This window comes from Argentina anserina, chromosome 4 (genome assembly GCF_933775445.1).
Source record: "Argentina anserina chromosome 4, drPotAnse1.1, whole genome shotgun sequence".
In the NCBI taxonomy this organism is placed as follows: domain Eukaryota; kingdom Viridiplantae; phylum Streptophyta; class Magnoliopsida; order Rosales; family Rosaceae; genus Argentina; species Argentina anserina.
Genome location: NC_065875.1, coordinates 16396596 through 16419204, shown reverse-complemented (window position 1 = coordinate 16419204; position 22609 = coordinate 16396596). Strand labels below are relative to the sequence as shown.

Sequence of the window (22609 nt, the reverse complement as noted above, 5' to 3'; positions counted from 1 at the left end):
ACATAAGGCACTTCAACATAAATTTGTAAACCCCTTGGAACTTTTAAATCTCGAGCCCCAATTTGATTAGACGGCAACATTGAATACAACATTTATTGCGGGAATTAAATTACTTTATTGTTTTGGTTCATGAGGTTCCCATTTTTACTTCTCAAGGGGGTCTATGTTGCAAAAATTAAGGGTAAATTAATGGTGATGCTATAGTAGAAGCCTACCCCTGTGAATCTGTAGCTAGGTTGAGTAAATTTTAATTGTCACAGGTTGTATATAGTTTTAAGTCGGAAATTTCCAACATTATTGTAAAAGGTTTAGATGTTTTCATAAAAGAGTATAAGAAATTTCGTATCAATCAATTTAGTTGTACCCGAGTGAAAGTTTGTTGCAAATCTTTCGGTTTGAAGCGTAACGTTGTCGTCTACCGATGACAAATTAGGAAGAAAATCTTTATATTTGTCGTAATGTATGTTGTAGTTATGAATATATCGAAATTGTTGCACATTATTCAAAAATAAAGCTAGTTGTTATTATTAGCGTCACATTGAGAAGTAAATTTCTATTTGTCGGTTATATATAAATTTTTACTTGATGTATCTGCATGATCAATCAACAGAATTTGAAGCCCAACAATGAGAAAGAGAAATGCCAAATATTTAAAATCACAATATATGTTGTATTTATAAGATTGATCAACATAAATTGACCGCAATAATAGAGAAGAGAAATGCAGAATTTATTTAGTGAAGTAAGATAGAGATGTATGATTGGATGTTGGAACATCATGTCTATATACTAATTGGCAGTTTGGCACCATGCAACAGTTCATCGTGAAAAATGCTCGCGAGAGAATCAATCTTTTTTTGGCGACAATGGTGTTTAAGTCTAAATTCTAATATCATTAAGCACATGAACTAGGACCTTGGAATGGAATCTATGCGTTTGTTTAGTGTACTTCATTGGAACTTGAAACCCTAGAATAAGCATGTTTAGAATTACCACTTATTTGTCTTTTTGCCTTATTATGCTCTTAATCAAACAACACCTAATGCTTCAGCGGTTCAGCCTGATACGCCATGCTCTTCCTTTTAAAAGAGATCGATCCTTTATACAGACATTGATGGAAATAAAAAAACAAAAAAAAAACAAAAACATAAGTATATGAGAACAATTTTCTGTGCATATATTCAAGCTTCATATCATGTTTGGTAGCCCATATTATGTATAAAAAATGAAGCTCAATTCATGCTCTAAATTGATAGTCATTCTAGTAGAAAATTTTCATTCTACAATGTTAGGAAAAATGGGCATCATATATTAATTGAGATGAGTTAATTAAGATTACCCCAAATTAATAACTAAAATTTAAAATAAATTTAAAATTATAGGGTATGGTCGGGTATGACTTTTAGGGTCAGACCGGACTTAACCCTAAAAGACTCAATAGGACCGAGCTTTATTTGCACAACTCTTACCTTATTCTAATAAAAAAAGGCTTGGGCCAGTCGGCCCTTGCATTAAGGTGGGCCGGGCCGGGCCGGGCCGGGCCGGGCTTGCCCTTTTAGGGTCGGGTGGGCTGGGGCCTTAGAGCCGAATATGAGACCTAATTCGAGCCAAACAAACCCGGTGGTGGCGGCGTCTACACTTTAATAATCAATGATATCTTCGAAATGTCAAAATTAATGGAGATTCTGGGATAGAATAGAGTCAATAGACAACATGTAGCTTCAACTTCCCGATTCTAAGTGCAGCTGCATCGTTAAGATCACTTACTTCTAATAGTAGCACTAGCACCAAACCCGATTGTGGTGAAAGTGCTTGTTTGTTTATCTGTTCATTGATAAAAGAGACGTAAATTACTAAATTTAATCATACTCATAGAAGAAATTTTAATGGTAGGTATTTTTATTTTCATAGTATAAAACTTAAATATTGGACTCCTTTGACTTAACTTGGTCCTAGCTTCACAGCAAGCTACAGCCAATAGTTTACTGATTTAGATTTTACATGGTTTGTCCTCAATGATATTTTACAAAGGTATCTGAATCTCCACCTGAACAGTGAACATAAGCTTAGAATAAACATACTAGACTTCTGGACCCATTTCTGATTGAACAATAGTCTTCTTCTTTCTTTCTTTTGACAAAGATTGAATAATAGTCTTGATCAGTACAATAATATGGGTTTCAATTCACTCAATCAATAATATTATGACCTCTTGGTTCTCTATACAATAGATACTCGATATCAGATTATCAGAAGGAAAAGCAGTCTCAACAATTTTGAACAAGACTTCAATTTCAAACGATTAAGCATGTTTCACAAGTACCGATCAAAACTACATTTCAGACGATTTTTCACTACGAATGGATCATTAGGGCACATACGAAAATCAGAGTGGGAGTCCTAATCCCCGGAGTTACAATTATATATTCCCAATTTCAAAAATCAAAATTTGGTAGACGACTCGCCGACTCGGTACACCAACTCTTAACAAAGAGGATACTAATCCATACATAAGAACTCTCTACCCCAATGAGAGGGATAACGACTGGCATCTTTCATGGTCGCAGAACTCACCTACAGAATTAATTTGGAATAAATGAATGATTCACAAGAGAGGCTCACGACAGTGTCTTCACACAGTTAAGTGTCCTACAAGAATGTATCAAAGATCCGTGTACAAAGAAATCAAGTTAAGCTAGTCGAGAAACAAGTTAACGCAAAGTCATACATCCTTGTTCATTAGCCTTTTCGTGATGCGTGAGTAGTGAGCAATCACTAGCCTCCTGATTCTACCTCAATTCGGTCATAATGGACTGGAGGGGAACAAGAAAGAGTACAAAAGAACAGAAAAGACTGACATATTCATTTCCAAGCTTTTACACAGTGAACTGAATTGAATCCATGGATCCACGGATGCAGCATATACATTTCAATTTTTCAGTTCATCCGCAAGGTGGTAGTATGATAATTTTTTTGAGATTAACACGAAAAGTTCAGAGAAATCATGCATTTGAAAGATTGAAATTCAGACCAATGGTTCATAGCCAGTAGAAGTGATTGTAGATATACAGTTAAGCACACACATGTTTGCAAGCTAGCAGATCTCAATAAAATACATACGGGTGCAAATTATAGCATCCCAAGCTCAGGCTCATCATTCTTTTCATCCGATTTTCCAACATCACACAGGTGGTTAACCGGATTTGAATAGCAAAACTGCTTTCTGATCCAGGTAGAAATAGACGAAGTGGTTTGTTTCATGAGTCACATATGAACCTGCACCAAAAAGTAATCATAAAATTTAACTGAATGCTTTTAATCTATGCTCAGCGATTATAATTGCATAGATCTTTGTTGGTTTATGTATAACTGCAAGGTTACACCAATAAAGAACAAATGATTCCAACTAGCAGAGAGCTTTTCTAATTATTTGTTAGATACAGTATATGAATTCTGACCAGATGAGAAAAACAAACTTCGCAGAATCCCAAATAAAAGCCACAGCTCTTATATTCTGAACGAGCAAGAAAATAACTAGAAGAAATTCCCCAAATTTAGTCCTAGTTTCATATGGAGCAGGATGCCATGAAAGCATCAGAAACCTCTGCTTGCCCTAAATCCCATTCAAATGATTTAATACATGTGGCAAAAAATGCATTAAACAGAAATGGTTGAAGCTAGTTCAGATCTAACAACTAAATATAAGTGACGACCCATATTGTGAACTCATAATTTTAAAGTAATTAACCCCGTGCTTCTAAGACTCATAATAAACCACATAGATGGTCGTGGAAGACAATAGGAAGAATCACAATAAAATTATGAACAACTACCCAACCTAAACTGCGCCTCACATTTTATTACAAGGCTGTCAAGCTAGGAGTTGGCACAGTAGAAACAAAAGATTGTGTTACTTTGTTTGAATATGGCAGTCTAACTGATTGTTTCATTTCACAAGTGATATACCAAACAAATTAGAAGATACCCAGCAACAATAAAACTTCAAAGCAAAGATGGATATTTGATTTTACATTGACCTTCGACCGCATGAGCCCAAGCAAACACTGGAAAGCAAATAAAAATATACAACACACAAGTAGAGAGAAGCAACTCATTGATAGGTAGCCATTTCCTGGTAATACATCAGGTATCACCTTTTTCATACATGAGTTAAGCGTCAAAGTTTCTGAACTCTCTCTCTCTCTCTCTCTCTCTCTCTCTCTCTCTCTCTCTCTGAACTCAATCAATAAATAAGTTAAGAAGTTACTACTTTATGTCGCCACAAAACATACAATAGCCAATGCTAAAGCAAATATGCATATGTTGCCTCAACTAAAGGCTTGGAGAACCGGCCATAGCTTATGTACAACCAACCTATAAATTTTGGTAGTGATCAATTTTACTTATAGAAAAAAGTGGTTTGATGACCAACAGTGTCTCACTCTTAACTACCAGAGGTCCAGAGCGTTCCGGGATAGGACTCTTTCGAACTGTTTCAACCATGATTGCATTTGTTACTACACAAGATTGACTCTTGACCTTCTGTCACCTAGACACCTACACAGGCCTTTCAACTATTCAGCAGTAGATGAGTAAGAACACTAACAAGATTGACTCTTAACCTTCTTTCATATCGATAACACTCACTAAGCCTCCGGGTTTCTCCCATCAGTTTAACTGGTTAAGGACTCTTTAATGCATCAATTGAAGTAAGACATAAACCGTAATCAAGTAATTAATTAAAAGCTTAGATCTATTCCTTGTAAAACAGCACTATCCTTCACCACAACACAATGCCATTAGATATTTAGATTCGTTCAACATCACTCAAATTCTATCACATACTAATTCTTGATCAAAAATGAACCTTGCCGGAAAATGAAAGCTGAAATTGAAGAAGTTACCGAAATTGCGGCCGACGATGCAATGCCAGGTAGGACCGTGCCTCGAATCGAACTCCTTCTTTATATGCTCCGCCACGTCCTTCTCCACGCTATGAGTCTCAAACGCCTGAAACCAAAACCCTAATTTCATTACCGGAAAACCTATTTCCGAATCAAATCCAGTGATTAAAATAAAACGAAGTTCAGAGAGAGAGAGAGAGAGAGAGAGAGAGAGAGAGAACTAACGCCGATGGCGATTTCGACGGCCTCCTTCTGCATGTCCTGGAACATATCGGCGCTCTTGATGATGACGCGCTTCCCGGTGGAGGTAGTGACCGCCGGCGAGGGCTTCCGGTCGTCGGAATTCGGCTTCGTCGTCGGCACACTCCCCGTAACGCTTCTCTTGGCGTCTTGGCTCATCTCCAACGTCTCCTGCTTCCAATTACGGCTTAACGAATCAGATTCTTGCTCAATAAAACCAGAAGAGAGTCTTTGATATCTGAATCGAGAAGAAGGAGATGCTTAAATCACATCCACCCTTTTCCAGTTTTCCTTTTTGTTACTTATTGAAGTAACTGACTGTGAGTATCTGAGCGGAAAGTGTTTCTTTTCCTTTTGAGGTGGGGGTGTTTTTACATTTACTATTTACCGCGGTGTTTTACAGCGTGTGTACGGGAACTTCTGGGAGTTACAGATTCGTGACAAAGAGAATAGATTCCCTGACGACGATATGGAGGCTTTATCGCGAAGTAGGGCAATCGGAAAGTGACCGAATCGGTGTCGTATGCGTGGAATTCATTTTTATTCGAATTTGCTTCCAAATTTTATTATTTTCAGTGTGTACTTTCAGGCTTTCACAGCTCATCCTTCAACTACAGGACAGACAGAGTGTTTTCTTTCATTTTCTATTTTTGGGTGTTGGAAATATAAAAGAGATTTCAGATGTAAAGGGAAAATTATTTTGTAGTGCTCATTAACATTTAGTATTGAGTTTTTTTTTAAAATTAAATATCATTACGACTTTCAAATTAATAGGGGAAATACATCCGGTAAGACCAGATATAACCATTCAGTAATTCATATTGAATTGTGAGTCAATTCATGAAATGCTTCTCGGCATTTTAGTTATTATCTAATCGAAGAAATATATTTTGTATAGGTTGTCACAGTTCGTTTGCTCAATCCCCCCGTTACCTTCTAACTACCTGTAAATTTGTAACGACGAAACCATTAAGATCCTGTTATAGTGCTATAGTTACAAGCATGCAGAATATGGAGTTATGAACAGATAATTTTTCAACGAGGTCACATCTCACAAGTTGATGTTGCTCAAAAGATGGACGTTAACTTTAGTCTCTCACATTGGTTTATGCTTCATCCTCAGAGTCCTCTACAACTCTGTTGATTCTCTTCAGCCTCTTGGGACTAGGAGGTTGACCATCTCCGTCTTCATTCTCAGAGCCCGAATCCTCCACAGCCGGAGGGTTATTGATATAATCCGGTGATGAAACCCTCTCTGATCCATTTCCTTCATTGTCATCGAGATCCTCACCAGACTCATTTTCAACTGCATTCTCATTGTCATGGGCATTTTCTTCTTCTCTGCTCTCCACATCCAATTGTATTCTAAAGTCTCGTGCAGTGCTACGCTTGGCATGCCTTAATAAATTTACTTTGGTCACCTTGCAGAGCTGGATGAGATATTTCTCATAATCTTCTATCTGAAATATGAGGTCTGGGATGCATCTGTTCTCCCTCTTTATTCTGTTAATGATTCCCTTTTTATTGGCATTGGCTTGTTGTTTCTGCAACATAAGGATGGAACTCCATCGTTAGAGTACCATTATAACTGACATCTAACATGTGATATCGCAACTAATGTGAAAGAGTGACATAAGATGAACAATGGGAAGAGAATCAGATTTATACCTTTTGCATAACTTCCACAAAGATATACAGAGGAACTGTCAGCTCCTTGCAAGTTACCTCCACAAGTTTCTGAAACTTGACGCTCGGAAAAATCTGTTTACAACCTTTTGGAGCAATCCTAAGCTTTGCCATCTGAGCTAAATGCTTGTAAAACCTTGCTGTCAGTCGCAGTACTTGCTCAGCTTGCGTATCTGTACGAAATAAAAAGTGCATAAACAGGAGTGGCATACAATCTTTCGTGAATCGATATTATTCATAGAGGAACTGCATATACCATTCAAGCTCATTGAAACAAAAGATGACAGTACTTTCACCACTGCTTCTGCCCTAGCATAGAGGTTCTCCTCAAATGCCAACTCAGGAGATTCCTCACTGTTCTGGTTCAGATGAATCCCCTTTTGGTTAACCATTGAGAATGTCTTCATTTTTTTTATGGCCCAATCCATGTCAACTACAACTGCTTCAACAATGTGCAGTATACAGGAATTTATTGCAGAACTTGTTTGACGGTTTATGAGGGGGTAAATCTCGGAAAAATCCACTGGGGTGTCCCTCTGATCCAGTAACCAGCAACAGCTCTCTGGCCATGTCTTGAGATATAGCTAGATCATTTGGAGGGGAGCTTAAACATATAGCAAGTGTCACAACACTTTTTCCGACCTTTGTGTTCTTAATTTCTTTGTATTTGCAAACACTGGTAGCCCAAACTCCATGGGAGTTCCTCAATTTGCATGGCAGTTTCCCCCCAATCATCAATATCAGGTCACAAATAATCTTAAAGAAACAAAAGAAGAAGGTAAATAAACAACTCTTTAGAAATCCAAAATCTTCAGTAGCAAAAAGAAAAGGGTAATAAAAAATAATAATAATAATAAAGAGGTGTAGATCACCAAACTGACAAGCGTTAAATACCTCAACTTCACCAAATAATGCAAGTGCAAGAAGCTTAGAAAATAGAGGCTTCAACGTCTTCAAAATGAACAGTTCTCTGCTCCTAATATCTGGATCCTCAATTCTAGAGGCTCTTTCACATACAGTTTCCAAATCAGCGTCCTGAAGAGTTGAAATTGACACCATGTCTTCGAGCAAACCAGTTAAGTCTGAATTAGAACAAATTGTTATCAATTCCTTCAAGCAAATCAAAGCCAGATGAAGATGCTCCCTCTGTCCAACATCTTTCTTTCCCTTTGCTTCCTTTTTCTTTTGATCCAGCACAAACTTTGGCCCTGATTTGAGAAAAGAAATTAGTTTCAACAAGGGGGAACCCAGCATCTTGATTTCCCCATAGATTAACGCTCTCGAAGGGTCTTCATTCCGCAGAAGAATGGAAGATTTTATATGAGTAAGGGACATATTCAATATAAAGGAAATAAATTCAGCACTGCATTTTGATGTCTTGCTGGCAGACTGACTATCCATTTGGGAAGCTTCAACATTACTAGAATAATCAGTATCCAGTAGTCTCAACAGTGTTTGCAGTATCTGATATATGCTTGAAGTTGCGAAGAAGGAAATCCGTGCTTGCATTTCTTTAGAGTGGCACAGTATATCGTGAGCAGGAGCGCGACTAGTCCCTTTTCTTACTGCATTATTCTTGTTGGAGTTACATGTATCCTTCCTGAGTGAATTATGAAGCTCAACAAACTGAATAAGCTCATTTTCAAGATCTAATTTATTTCTATCCGATGCTTTGTCCAACTCAGTAGCAATAGCATTCATGAGTACTTCAATAACTCCTAATAAAACAAAAGCAAAGCATTTTCTTTTGTTTTCTTCAAAAGATGAAGAGCCTCCATCCTGAGTTTGACTAAAGATGCCTGATCTGACACAAAAAGAAACCAGTTAAGGACGATTCAAGATTGAATATGAATTAACCAATCACTGTTTAGTTCACCCCTTCATAAGGGAAATTATTGATAGATATTGGTAGAGGAGAAGGGGGAGTGGTACATATTTTACTGAATTGGCAATAACAGGTGGGTTATCAGAGGGATGAGATATATAAACTGAAGGTTAATAAAGCCTACCTTCAAGATTCTGATTTCGTAGAGACTTCTGTATCTTCAAGAAAGAACTATGGAATGTGTCAGCAGATGAATTTTTTCCTACCTGTGAGGGGTTTGAAATTGATTAAGAGATCACCTTTTCCTTGTATCATAACAAGATACCATGTCTGCAATCAAGAGGAATATGAAATTGATACAACAGTCATATTTACTTAAAAGTATCATGAGCTTTTTTCACGAGACATCACGTACCTCATTTTCTTGTGAGAGGGAGAAACCCAAACATGCCCATGAAGAATTCCAGGCTTTCTCGGTTTTTCCATTTGGTTGTAGAAGTAACATCCAAGAGACACAAGATAGAAGGCAATCTATGGGCTCTTGAACATAAGCTTTGCCACTCGCCGATTTTATGCAGCAGCTAATGCCTAATTGAACATCTGCGTCCTGCCAGGATAGTGTTTCAGTCTCAAGCTTACAATCCAGGTTAATTGTTATCAAACGTTTGTTTTGCATGACACTTGGCATCTAAATCAGAGCTCTAACCTGATAACAAATAAAAACTTGGTACAACATACAGCAAAAGGCCTCATAAAATCAGAAAGACAAGCATCTGCAGTCTACCTCCTTAATAAAATGGAGAAAGTGGGGCAACAGAAAATCAAAGACAGCCCCCCCCCCCACAAGATGGGGACATCAACACACGCTTCACGAGTCCATGATACATGACTTCTTTGACATTTGCCTAAAAAGGAAGTAACCCCATTAGTCATAGACAATATTCAAACACGAGGAGGATAGGTTAATCCAAACAGGAAATCCAAGATATAACTAATACCGGTTGATAAAGACATCTCTGCAACAGACCACTAAGCTCTTGGAACAGGCCTCCTCCCACATTGTAGAGTGTCTCAGAATGCTGACTACTACTGGCCTGGCTAGATGACTCTTGAAAAGACAATATATCATTTTTCTTAGATTGCTTTTCTGCCAGAATCAAATCAATGATAGCATCAGTTGCTGCAAGACGAATAGTATCTTCTCGTCTAAACATTGCCTTACGCATTACCAAAATAGTGTAATCCTGCATCATCAAATTGTGAACAAGTTGAAAATATACTTCATCAATTCTAGCTTCTACAATAGGAGATTTTTACTAAGCTATGCCTGTATGAGGATGATTCATCCTCATTTCTAAATTTCTGAGGGTCATACATCATTTCAATGAAAATGCGGTATACAGTATTGAATAATACAACCTGTGTTTGACTTTTCAATTTGAAAATCAGGTATTCGACTCTCATTCCAGGTAAGTATAGTAAAAATTAGTGTCCTAATACTACAACAAGAAGAATAAGAATAAATGGAAAAATTAGAACCTTGAGATCACAGCTGAACTTGATGAGAGGCAACAGAGCAGTAACAAGTTGAGCAGCAACTTTGCCATGCATGAATGTAAAGTAATCCAACAATTCCTTTAGACGTGAAACATGATCTAGCATGGGGTACAGATAACTTTGAGCGAGATTGCTAAGTAGTCTGCACATGAAATTACTATTACTTTTTAAACATAAAATACACTTAACACCAAAGCAGTGTAGTCGACTTCAATTACCTTATGATTACCATGCTCTGCTCTGGCTTCAAAGAAAGAATCCGAAATTTACACTGTTCAATAATCTATAGGAAGTTCGATGAATCAGTTATGGTGAGTGATTGTACAAGATTAGGTATGCAGGTCAAGTCGTCAACAGGTTAATCATGATTATCCAAGAAAACGGGACATCTTTGGCATGCTATCAGCTTTTCAAATTGAATTTCATTTACAAGAAAAAGAATATGACTATCATATACTGATTTACTTGAAAAAAAATTAATATCCTACAGCTTAATATGAGGGCACGTTGCACAGCTCTACTGGAGATAAAGGTCCAGTAGTATCTATTATGCACACCACATGAAATTCACTAGATATATAAATATACTGACCTCATTTCTTGCCATATCATGGGCCACAAATATGGCTTTTAGCATCTGAATAGCAAGCTCTTCAATGCCTAACAAACCACTTAAATTGCAGAGCTCTTTATGATTTCCCTCTTCAACTGACTCTAGCAATACAAAAGCAAACTGCAAAATGCTAGGCACAATGTGTTCCCTTCCATAGTTGCTATCATTAACCTAAATTCAACAGGCAAAAAAATGAATACTAGAGAACTTATGTGTAAGTAAATATATATATTTCAACCAACTGTGTCTCCTATAAAAAAAAGTAACGTAAAAAAAGGCAATTACCGCTCTTAACATCGCCTTCTCAACCAAGTTGACATTCTGTAGATATTCTTCCTTCATGTTATCCGGTATCCATTTACAGTCTCTGCAAAAGTATGAAAGAGTTTGCAGATAATTACCTACCCCGAGGAGTGCAACACAAGGTGACAATTTATAATAAGAATTAAATCAAACATTATGAACTGTACATGAAAAAACGTTCACATCCTGGCACAGTTACTAATTGAAACCAGGGATTCAAACTACAAGGAAAGGGTACTCAAGCAACCTAGGCTGGAGTTTGGACATCACTAGTTCAAATGCCACAGTATCAAATGAACGGATTATAAACTAATTCATAGAAATTACTCACACCAGGATTTAACCACACATAATAAACTTGAAAGTATTCAATCCTTACTTAGCAAACTTGTAATCACGGTAAGCAGTCAGAATGGCCATTTTCAAAGCCCCCATCGACGCCTCACCAAACCTCCTGACCCTCGAAACAGACAACAAAACAGCAACAGTAAAATGATTGAAAGCTCTAAGATCATTCTTCACAAGCCCCATCACCTCCTGCCCCAACGAAGGATCCTGCTTCACCGCAAAGTTCACATGCAGCAACACAGTCCCTTCCACCTGCCTAACAATCGATCCCCCCTTCTTCCTCCCCATTTTCGCCCCGAAAAACACCAGAATCCCCTCAACCACATCCCTCTTAACAAACCCCCTCGACGCGAGAACCAGCAGCTGGTACACGAGCGACGGCAGGTCCTGCAGGTCCAAGCCGGACATTCCGTCGAACACCTTGTCTACAAACTCCCTGGCCCGTAGGTTATCAAGAACCGGAAAGTCCCTCACTATGGAAACCATCTTGACCAGCACTACCTTGGACCAATCAGCTTCCAGAATCTGATCAATCACGGAAACAACAACCTTACAATCGACCTCGTCGGAGTTTCGAATCAGGCTCACGCAGCGAGGGAGGAGATCAAGGATCTGTGCGTTTTCGGAGTCGGCGATTCGGGGGAGGAATGATAGAATTGGGGAGATGAGTGGTGGGGATGTGGGGGAGGAGGGTGTGGAAGAACTGGAGGGTTATGAGGGAGTTGGGGTCGTGTGGGAATGTGAAGGAGGTGAAGAGGTGGGTGTAGGAGAGGAGGAGAGAGGAGAGGAGAAGAGAGAGAGAGTGGGTGTGGGGGGATTGGGAGATGAGGGAGAGGAGAGAGAGAGTGTAGTCGGAGACTGGTTGGGATGGGGAGGAGGATTGGGAGCGGGAGGTGAGGTGAGGTAGGAGAGGAGGGTTGGGTGGGATTGGGGGGAGAGGAGGGAGGAGGGGATCGGGGAGTTGGATTGGGCGAGGCGGATGATGTCGGAGTCTGTGGGAGGTGGTGTGGAGGGTGCAGTGGCGCTCATGGTGGCGAGTTAAGGGGAGGCGAGAACTCAGATGAAGGGATATGGGGGTATATTGGGGCTAGAGAGGGTTGGGTTTTTTGGCGCCGGGTTTTGGTGAGTTTGAAATCTTAATCGCGCGCTTTCGCTAAAGTAAAGACTTATGAGTGAAATTGCCCAAATTTAAGGTAAAACTTGCTCGGTCCAAAAGTGTGCGAGCATTTCAATGTTACCTTGGAAAATACATTACTACTCTCTCCCCGTTTCAGCGCTGACCGGCCGAAGAAGGCGACCTCCTGAGACGCCGTCAAAATGTCACCGGTTTTTTCTATTCGGATTATCCAAATAGAGACATATCTGACATTTTCATTGGCTCATCCTTTTTTTTTTTGGGCAAGAAAGCCTTCAAAAGCTATACCAAAGCTGCAGGGTGATGATGATTTGGATCTGATTGATGAGGATAGTCTGCTAACAGAAGAAGACTTGAATAAACCCCCAGCCAGTGGATCAGTGGATGGCTCTTTCAATTATGATCGATTATATCTAGTGTTTGCAAATTTTGCAATGATATGTTGATGATCAGTGCCCTATTGTTGATAGTTTGTACTTTACGCTGAATGGTCGTTTGATTGTGAAATAATACACTTAACACGTAGATAATGCCACATGAAAAATATTATGCTACTGATGCCAGTTGGAGAATTCACAGCCTATACGTATAAAGATAGCAAGTAGTGTCAATTTTAGTTGGTGAAACTCAACGGTCGGTCTAGACTACTAATGTCGGTATATTGAAAATAATTTCTTGCTTTTTTTCTTTTGCTCGTACCGAATTTTTCACATACAGGAAACAACTACGGTTTTTCCATCACATCATTGAAATGGGTTAGTGCCTAGTGGTGATATGTCAATTTCTTGTACACGCACTTATGCCAATTGTGTTGTACAGTCTTTTCACTTCTGTATTTACACAAGTTACTTAAAATCCTTCTAATATTAATCCTATAATTAATCACCATAGTTTATAAAAACTAAAACGTTTATCGTACATTTGACACTTAAATTTTTCACCTATTTTCGAGAAATAAGTGAAACGGAAAACCAATCTAATAAGAGCATACTTTTCTTACGGTCGCATGCACCACCCACACATTTGGTGATCAATGTGTGTCGCACCATACGACTTTAACATGCTTTTTATCATCGTCACACTAACACCTAGCGATTTGCACATTACATTGCGAAGCTATTACATATTTACGTATCTACGGTAAAGATTAATCTATATACGAGACGTCCAAGTATAATCGTATAACACTCCATTTATCTGTTGGGACAATCATGCATCTGTAGTCTGTATAAACATCATAAAACCTTCACATAATAATAATCACATTACGCCGTATGTTGAGGATGGGCGGTGGGTCATAAACAACAGACATCGTAATTCGCGAAAACAGCCTAACTCTTGTCTCACTGATCCGTTTATCCTCCGGGAATAATCCTCCACGCTCTCCTCTCAACACCACCTCCACCTCAACCAATCAAAACCACCCAACAAATCATCACCGAGTCAGCCACGAACAAACTTGTCCCATTCCGCTGACGTGTTAAAACGCAATCGTAGTCCAAATTGAAAACTTCAAGGAAAATTAATTTTCTAACCCACCCCCCCCCCGCCACAACGCGCAACTCACACGCGTGACGTTCACGGACCTCCGTTAATGCATTACCAGTGACGCTCATCATTGATGTCACGCTACTAAAAAATCACAGATCTGCCGGACCGTTTCGCGCTTCGCTCTCTATCACTCTCAGACGTCACTTCTTACAATTCCGACGTCCCACGCCATTTAAATCTCTAACAAACCAAACTTAGAAAGCTACCTATTCTCCTTACCCATCAGAAATTGAGAGCTAAGAAAGAAAGTTGTGAAAAATGGGTGGCGAAAAGGGGAGGACTGTGCTTGAGGTCGGAGCTGATGGGGTGGCGATCATCACCATCATCAACCCACCTGTCAACTCCCTCTCCTTTGATGGTATCTTCTTCTTTCTCGCTCTAATTCTCCAAGTGTTTGATTTTGATTGAAGATGTAACTGTTGGGGTGGATGATCTTTGCTGTGGGTTTCGCAGTGTTGTATGGATTGAAGGACAGCTACGAGGAGGCGCTGAGGAGAGACGATGTCAAGGCGATTGTTGTCACGGGTGAGTCAGCTGGTTTGCTACTTGTTTATAGGGATTTTGGACTTGAATCTAATTATGGGCTGTGTGGTCGGGAACAGGTGCGAAAGGGAAGTTCTCCGGTGGGTTTGATATCAGTGCTTTTAGTGGACTACAAGGCGGCCAGAAAGGTTTGCTTTTGATGTCAATTCTGGTTATGGTTATTTTTTTGGTGTATGTTGATCAAATTGGTGTTGTGTTCTTACAGCGGAGCCAAAGCCTGGTTATATATCTGTGGAGGTTATCACTGACATTTTTGAAGGTGTGTACTTTGATTCCTTTCGAATCTTTTGTAGAAAAGAAATTGGATAATGAGGATAAATTGAATTACGTCGACTTATGATGTGTTGCTTTATTGCCAGGTGCTAGGAAACCTTCAGTTGCTGCCATCGATGGCCTTGCATTGGGGGGAGGATTAGAGGTTGCTATGGTAAGTGTTGCGATATTTTTGATTCTTCACTGAAGTTTTTTTTTTCTTTTGTGGTTTTGTATGATGAGCTTTTGATGTTTTTTTTTGTGCTAGGCTTGTCATGCCCGAATATCAACTCCAACTGCCCAATTAGGCTTGCCAGAACTCCAGCTTGGACTCATTCCTGGATTTGGAGGTATCGATTCATATATGAAGTGTATTGTTTATATACCGTAGTGGTTGTTGTGACTGAGCAAATGAAGAACAAGAATGCATATTATTATTGACTAAAATATAAGTACCTATTTACTGTTGTGGGAGTTTTAGTGTTTAATCCTTATTAGTATTTACCTAGCTGAGGCACCATTTCTGAATTTTGACCATCTCAAAAGTTTCAGTATTATGTTATAGATGCAAGTTTGTGAAATAACATATGGGTTGTTGCAATCTGTGGAGAGATTGTGTTCATATATTGAAATGCCTATCTACTGAAGGTGTTATCAAATATTACCTTCACATGGAGTGGTGATCTCATGCTCTGTAGCTCATCCAATGGGGCATTAAAAGAAATAAATATAGAGAACATACTGGCACTGTTTGTATGTTACTATTTACTTTATATTTGAATTCACACAATCCTGTATTTTCTCAGGAACACAACGGCTTCCGCGCCTTGTTGGAATCTCAAAGGCACTTGAAATGATGCTGGTGTGTGTGGTTTCCTTCTATTTAGTTAGTTTTACATTGTGTAAGATTTTCTGAATTGCTAACCCATTTCCCTTTGTTTCTGAATGATTAGACTTCAAAACCAATTAAAGGGGAAGAGGCTCATGATTTAGGGCTTGTTGATGCTCTAGTTTCACCTAACGAGTTGGTAAGCACTGCACGTCGGTGGGCCTTGGATATCTTGGACTGTCGGAGACCATGGATTGCTAGTCTTCATAAGACTGACAAGATAGAACCCCTTGGTGAAGCCAGGGAAATTCTTAAATTTGCAAGAACTCAAGTGCGGAAGCAGGCTCCCAATCTTAAACATCCATTGGTTTGCATTGATGTCGTTGAAGAGGGTATAGCTTGTGGTGGCCGAGCTGGACTTTGGAAGGTCCTTATCCATTTCAATATTGCTTACACTTGTTAAAACTTATTGACATGCAATATTGAAACATTGGTTCTGGCTATTTCAGGAAGCTGAAGAATTTCAAGGACTACTACGTGCTGACACTTGCAAGAGCTTGGTCCACGTCTTCTTTGCCCAACGTGGAACGTCGAAGGTTTGACACTTGACTTTGTGTCAGTCATCTTCTTTTGTGAATTCTGTACGTGTTGTTAGTGTAAACTTTGGTATATTATTGATAATAAAATGGTTTCTAATACACCTGATATCCTAATATTAGACCTTAGGTGACTCTGCCACTCTATTTTGACTGCCTTAACTCTAATACTAATTTTATGCACTTGTTGTCTTGCCATAGGTACCTGGGGTTACTGATCAAGGTTTGGTGCCTAGACGAGTGATTAAGGTCGCTGTCATTGGTGGAGGCCTGATGGGCTCTGGGATAACTACAGCATTGATTCTTAGTAATTATCCAGTGATCCTTAAAGAAGTAAATGAGAAGTTCTTGCAGGCTGGGATTGGTAGAGTCAAAGGTGAGGTTTACTGTCCATTAATGTTAAGGCTTGTACTTGGTTTCTGTTTTTAGCTGTGTTTATTTTTCTGAAACCTTTGTCTCTGATATTTGGCAGTACCCTTCCTTGTAGGATTTTTAACTTTTTTGTATTGATAATACACTCTGATTGCTTGTAATCTTGATTCCTGTGGTATAATGGTGGCTAACTTGTTAGATTTCAATTTCGTGGTCCAGCCAATCTGCAGAGCCGTGTCAAGAAAGGGAAAATGACTCAAGAAAAGTTTGAAAAGACATTTTCTCTTCTTAAGGGTTCTCTGGACTACAAAAGCTTTAGAGATGTAGACATGGTTATAGAGGTAATTCATAAAGCATGTTTGTCTGTGTTCTTGTATTTTAATTGCGAGAAAAGGTCTAAATATTCCTCTATGCTTGAAACAGGCTGTTATTGAGAAGGTTTCTTTAAAGCAAGAAATTTTTGCTGACCTCGAAAAATATTGCCCACAACACTGCATACTTGCAAGTAACACTTCCACAATTGACTTGAATCTTATTGGAGAAAAGACCAAATCCCATGATAGAATTATTGGAGCCCATTTCTTTAGGTAATACTTATTAAACCTGAGCTTGAATTGTTGCATTTCTCCTTGTTATATCTACAACAAATGGTTAACTTGAGCCCTTGTTTGCGCTCTTGATGCAGTCCAGCACATGTCATGCCACTGTTGGAAATCGTTCGCACTAATCAAACATCTCCACAAGTTATTGTTGATTTGCTTGAAGTTGGGAAGAGGATAAAGAAGACCCCAGTTGTTGTCGGGAACTGCACTGGATTTGCTGTTAACAGAATGTTCTTTCCTTATACTCAAGCTGGTCTTCTGCTTATAGAGCATGGTGCAGATGTATATCAGATTGACAGGGCAATCACCAAGTTTGGAATGCCCATGGGCCCATTCAGGTTAGTAATAGTGCAACTACTGTATTCCAAAAATTATGACTTTATTTACTTTTATGTTGTTGATTTGAATTATTTCACATCCCAAGTATGTCCCTTTTTGCCCCCTTATATTTTCTGTGTTTATGCAGATTGGCTGATCTGGTTGGCTTTGGTGTGGCGATTGCAACTGGCATGCAATTTATTGAGAATTTTCCTGAACGGACCTATAAGTCAATGCTTATTCCTATGATGCAGGAGGATGGAAGAGCAGGTAATTGATTGTCTAGTGAAATATGTATTCGGTGACTTCAGTTAAACTTCAGCACGGATATGCTTATTTCCTATGTAAAATGAAAGTATTTCTCATTTTCCTGTTTTCTACTGTTTTAGGTGAAACTACGAAAAGAGGGTTCTATGTTTATGATGATAAACGTAAAGCTAACCCAGATCCTGAATTGAAGAAATACATCGAGAAGTCAAGGAGCATTTCTGGTCTTACAATAGATGATAAGGTCTCTCTCTCTCTCACACACACACATATATAGTGTGTTTATATAACTTCAAATTTGAGTATGTTCACCTGCTCAGTAACTGACCAAGAAAATCTTGCTCAACGACATTTGGAAAAATAATTAGAGTTGTTTTGTTTTAACTTTGGATATACATATGAGGGTGATTGAGCTTAGTTTATTTTGGTCAGTTATTGACCAAGTGAACACCAAATTTTCCTGCATACTTTAGTTAGTTTAGTGTCTTGGCTAGATACGTGTGACATACTACCTGATCATTAGTACAATTTATGGTTTCTTTTCTGACTCTATCTCTGTCATTGAACACAGCTAGTTAAGTTACCAGAAAAGGACATTGTGGAAATGATTTTTTTCCCTGTTGTGAACGAGGCCTGCAGAGTGTATGCTGAAGGTATAGCTGTAAAAGCTGCTGACCTTGATATTGCTTCAATCATGGGCATGGGTTTTCCACCTTACAGGTTCCTATTTATATCACTTCGTTTGGATGTCTTCCTTATTACACCAAAATATCTTCTAATCCTGTTTGGATACATCTGATCAGGGGAGGTCTTATGTTCTGGGCCGATTCACTAGGATCCAAATACATATATTCAAGACTGGAGCAATGGTCAAAAATTTACGGTGAATTTTTCAAGCCTTGTGCCTATTTGGCTGAAAGAGCTGCACAGGGAGCTCCTCTGGTGAGAAATCTAAAACTAATTTATGTTTATCTTTGATATAACTACAGTGGACATGTCAAAAATCGTTAAATTTATCAAATGAGTTTTTGAATTCTGGCTTTCAGGGTTTATTAGTTTACTAGGTTTAAGCTGTTTACTTGGTCTAATACTGCTTCCGTTATATCCTTGCAGAGCTCTCCTTTGAAGCAATCAAAATCTCGGTTATAAATTATGAGAGTTTTCCCACAGCATTTTCTCTAGTCATTTTTTCTCCTTTCTCCCTTTTATGTTTGAGACGGCTCAGGAACGTCAAAATAATGTTCGAGTGAGATGGCGATTGTGTAACAAGTGATCCTTGGAAAATGATTGCCACTGTTTACTTGCTCAATGTGTAAGTTGTAATAGCTTTAAAGTATGGCCCAAAACAAGATTGCTTTATAGTTAATAATTGATCAGAATCTATATTGTATTATTGTTAAAACAGGTGATGGTATAGACTATAGAACTCTTCCCATATGGTATACAACCACTATTTTTCTCTCAGGTTTTATTCCATTTTCTAAACTTATCCGATCTCTTATTTTTGTTGCATTTAATATTTGCAGTCATTCACACTCAATTAGTAGGGAGAATATATCAGAGGTTCTTTTTTCTGAGACATGATATGCAAAAGTTCATTAAAACAGGGTTACTGAACATGGAACACTTCAAGTAGAACGGGATCGAGGAGTTTCATAATTTAGAGCGTGATAAAAGTTCATCCAATTCCCAACAAGAGGGGTATGAGTAGATTTGCCCCAAGAAAAATGTACAGGAGAGAAGCATGTAGCCCACAAGTAGTGTGACAGAAATAAACTGGAAGTGATCCTTTTAATTCTACGAACCGAAGTTGTCAACTATTGTTGCCATGCATTGATTTTCCCTTCTTGCTTCTCATCTTCTCCGCCACTTGAATGTCCATCTCAAGGCAGAGAGTAACAACTCATTCTGAAATAAAGTAGTTATGCAAACTGCAAAGGCTCCAACTGTTTTTGAGGTTGGAGCAGTGCCCTTACAGACATGGTGATACATTACAAGTTTACAACAACGTAAAGGGAGTGAGTACCAAATTGTTCAGGGTGTGTGTGGAAAATGGATGATGATTTTATACATGCAGTAAATTTAGAAATTTGCTGAGTACCTAAGGTATAATGACTTTACATACAAAGAACTATCTCCAAGCCCCTGTCAGGATAGAAATGGTGAAATGGCGTTGAAGTGCACCGTCATGGCTGCTTGCATCGTAGCAATTTGCTACAAGGAATCAACACCCACATCTCTGTGATGTTTTGTAATGGCCTTCTTAACATGAGTGCGCTTGAATGAATTCACCTTTTAAAAAAAAATTAAAATGAAAATAAAGAATAAAACCAAACTTCTCTTCTATCCCAAGCAAAAGGAAACTGAGAACCCCAACCCTAACCCTAGCTAGCTATTACTATTGCTTTATCGAGAAGATGAACGAACTTGACAAAGGAACTAGTTTGAAGGATAAAGCCCTCTACATATGTTTCTCAGAGGTCAATAATCACAGTCCGGAATCGATTTTTATTGGAGCCATCCATTTCGGCGATATTCTGTTACCTTCTCCTACATCCTTCTCCTCCTGCAGTTGTAATTCTAAATTGCTACGCTCAGTTACTCGTATTGCCTGCAACGACCTTTATTACCTTTCCCATTCGGAAAATTTTAGTATAAATCAATGTATACATCTCACATTCGACGGTCGATATTGCTTTGTGAGTGAGATCAAAAAAATAATATATGTTGTCAACCATTAGATGTAGGATGTATAACATACTGTATAATAGATTAACCCTCCCCATTCGGGTTTTTTTGGCTCCAAAATTATTTTCAATGGTCTCGGCACAAGTATTAAGAATGACAAAATATTTGTTTTTGAGACTGACCCAAGATCCTAAGATCGAGAAGGATTATTTCCCAAGCTTTTTAAATGCAAGAGAGCCATGGTTGATGCAGCTGGACGACGGCAAACTCTACGCTATGGACGGTCGTTACCCTAAATATTCATAAGAAGGGAAGAAGATTGGTATGGATTTCATGGGTTTTCACCCTAGAGAGGGTAAATGGTCAGCTCTGCCTTCAGAGTTCCCCGGCATTATTTCGGAATATGATCGGAACACTTTACTTGAGACGCACAGGATTGAGCTTTGTTATGCAACTGAGGGCACCAACATCTTTCTCTTTGCAGATTCGGATTCTGTCCTGTACAGATTTGATGTAGCTGGCCAGGATCAAGTATGGACAAAGCACTGCACTGTTGACCCTCTTCTCTGTTCTGGTGGCAAAGCTTTAGTACTGATTGTGTGGTCATGATGGTTTTGCAATGTTTACTGATAGTACGTAGTTTCTCTAGCTTTTGGGATACCCGTCGAGATAGATACAAGTGTATAAAATGTCAAAGGAATATAGTGGTTTGTGAAAAAATTATAATGTGACTGAATATTCTTGTATATTGATCATCAGAATGTTTACATCAGTTCCTACATATACATGAACAAGAGAGCTAATTACGATCTATTCTAGGAAAGTAACTATGTCAATTACACCAGCGTATCTCTACGATCCATCATTCTAGCAATCAAGGCTGCCGATATCACTCCAAGAAGTAATAAGAACCTTTGACCTGCTTTCATTCCTTTTATACAATCAATCTAGGTGATTTACTTTCCAACACTTCCCCTCAAGTTGAAGAGTGGATATCTTGAACTCCCAACTTGCAAACCATAGGAATAAAAACTTCATTTCCCAAGGATTTAGTAAGGACATCAGCAAGCTGATTTGAAGATCTAACAAACTTTGTGATAATGGAACCATCTTGAATTTTTTTACAGATGAAGTGACAATCCATCTCAATATGTCTAATCTGTTCATGAAATACGGGGTTCGCTGCAATGTGCAGCGCTGCCTTGTTATCACAAATAAGCAAGTTGGTTCATGAATAGATAGGCCTAAAACTCTAAACAAACATCGTAGCCAAGTTAACTTACAACATGTTCCTACCATAGCACGGTATTCCGCCTCAGTTGAAGATAAAGACACTGTCTTTTGACGTTTTGACATCCAAGAGACTAGAGATGGTCCAAGAAAAATACAATAGCCTGTAGTGGACCTATGAGTGATGGGACAATCAGCCCAATCTGAATCACAATAAGCACTTTGTGAGGAAAGTAAGAGACCTTAACCTGGTGCCCCTTTAAGAAATCACACAACTCATAAAGCTACTTCATTGTGAGGCTTCTGTGGCTCATGCATAAACCTACTCAACACATGTATTGAGTAGGTAATGTTCGGCCTTGATATTGTGAGATAAATCAATCTGCCAACCAATCTTCTATAACGGGAAGCATCTTTGAGCAAATCTCCTTTGTCCAACAATTTCAAACCATGTTCCATAGGCATATTAGCAGGGGTTGCCCCTAATAGACTTGCATCACTGATAATCTCAAATGCATACTTCCGTTGAGAAATATAAATGCCACTTTTGGAACGAGAAACTTCTATTCCCAGAAAACACTTTAAATCATCGAGATCTTTGACACATAACTGGCTGTTAAGAAACTTTTTCAAAGCAGATATAACCATGGTATCATTACTAGTAATATGTATATCATCAACATATATCAATAATGTAGTGAATGAGTTTCCCTTCTTCAGAGTTAAAAATGAATAATTTGTCTTGGATTG

At 38.6% G+C, this 22609-nt stretch overlaps 3 protein-coding genes across 3 annotated transcripts; 1 reads left to right on the top strand and 2 right to left on the bottom strand.

Annotated features, from left to right (window-relative positions):
• Positions 1–2992: 2992 nt before the first annotated feature.
• Positions 2993–5438, bottom strand: LOC126791156 (uncharacterized). The gene is made up of 3 exons (XM_050517565.1): positions 5130–5438; positions 4905–5010; positions 2993–3276 (listed from the first exon to the last, which is right to left on the bottom strand). The coding sequence occupies exons 1-3, from the start codon at positions 5301–5303 to the stop codon at positions 3194–3196; spliced, it is 363 nt and encodes a 120-aa protein (XP_050373522.1). The 5' UTR covers positions 5304–5438; the 3' UTR covers positions 2993–3193.
• Positions 5439–6107: 669 nt separating this feature from the next.
• LOC126791011 (uncharacterized) lies at positions 6108–12521 on the bottom strand. Its single transcript, XM_050517400.1, is given in 17 exon segments — positions 6108–6688; positions 6813–7003; positions 7087–7336; positions 7338–7586; positions 7725–8629; positions 8840–8921; positions 9071–9283; positions 9440–9496; positions 9498–9560; positions 9654–9899; positions 10195–10354; positions 10431–10495; positions 10805–10996; positions 11111–11192; positions 11508–12149; positions 12151–12377; positions 12380–12521. Coding segments are annotated over 17 exon segments (4188 nt in total). The 5' UTR covers positions 12506–12521; the 3' UTR covers positions 6108–6250.
• A 1769-nt stretch (positions 12522–14290) lies between these two features.
• Positions 14291–19410, top strand: LOC126790602 (peroxisomal fatty acid beta-oxidation multifunctional protein MFP2). The gene is made up of 18 exons (XM_050516909.1): positions 14291–14520; positions 14616–14687; positions 14765–14833; positions 14911–14964; positions 15065–15132; positions 15226–15307; positions 15764–15819; positions 15911–16213; positions 16296–16382; positions 16584–16758; positions 16974–17095; positions 17178–17341; positions 17440–17694; positions 17823–17944; positions 18064–18185; positions 18513–18661; positions 18745–18883; positions 19055–19410. The coding sequence occupies exons 1-18, from the start codon at positions 14421–14423 to the stop codon at positions 19088–19090; spliced, it is 2175 nt and encodes a 724-aa protein (XP_050372866.1). The 5' UTR covers positions 14291–14420; the 3' UTR covers positions 19091–19410.
• Positions 19411–22609: the final 3199 nt, after the last annotated feature.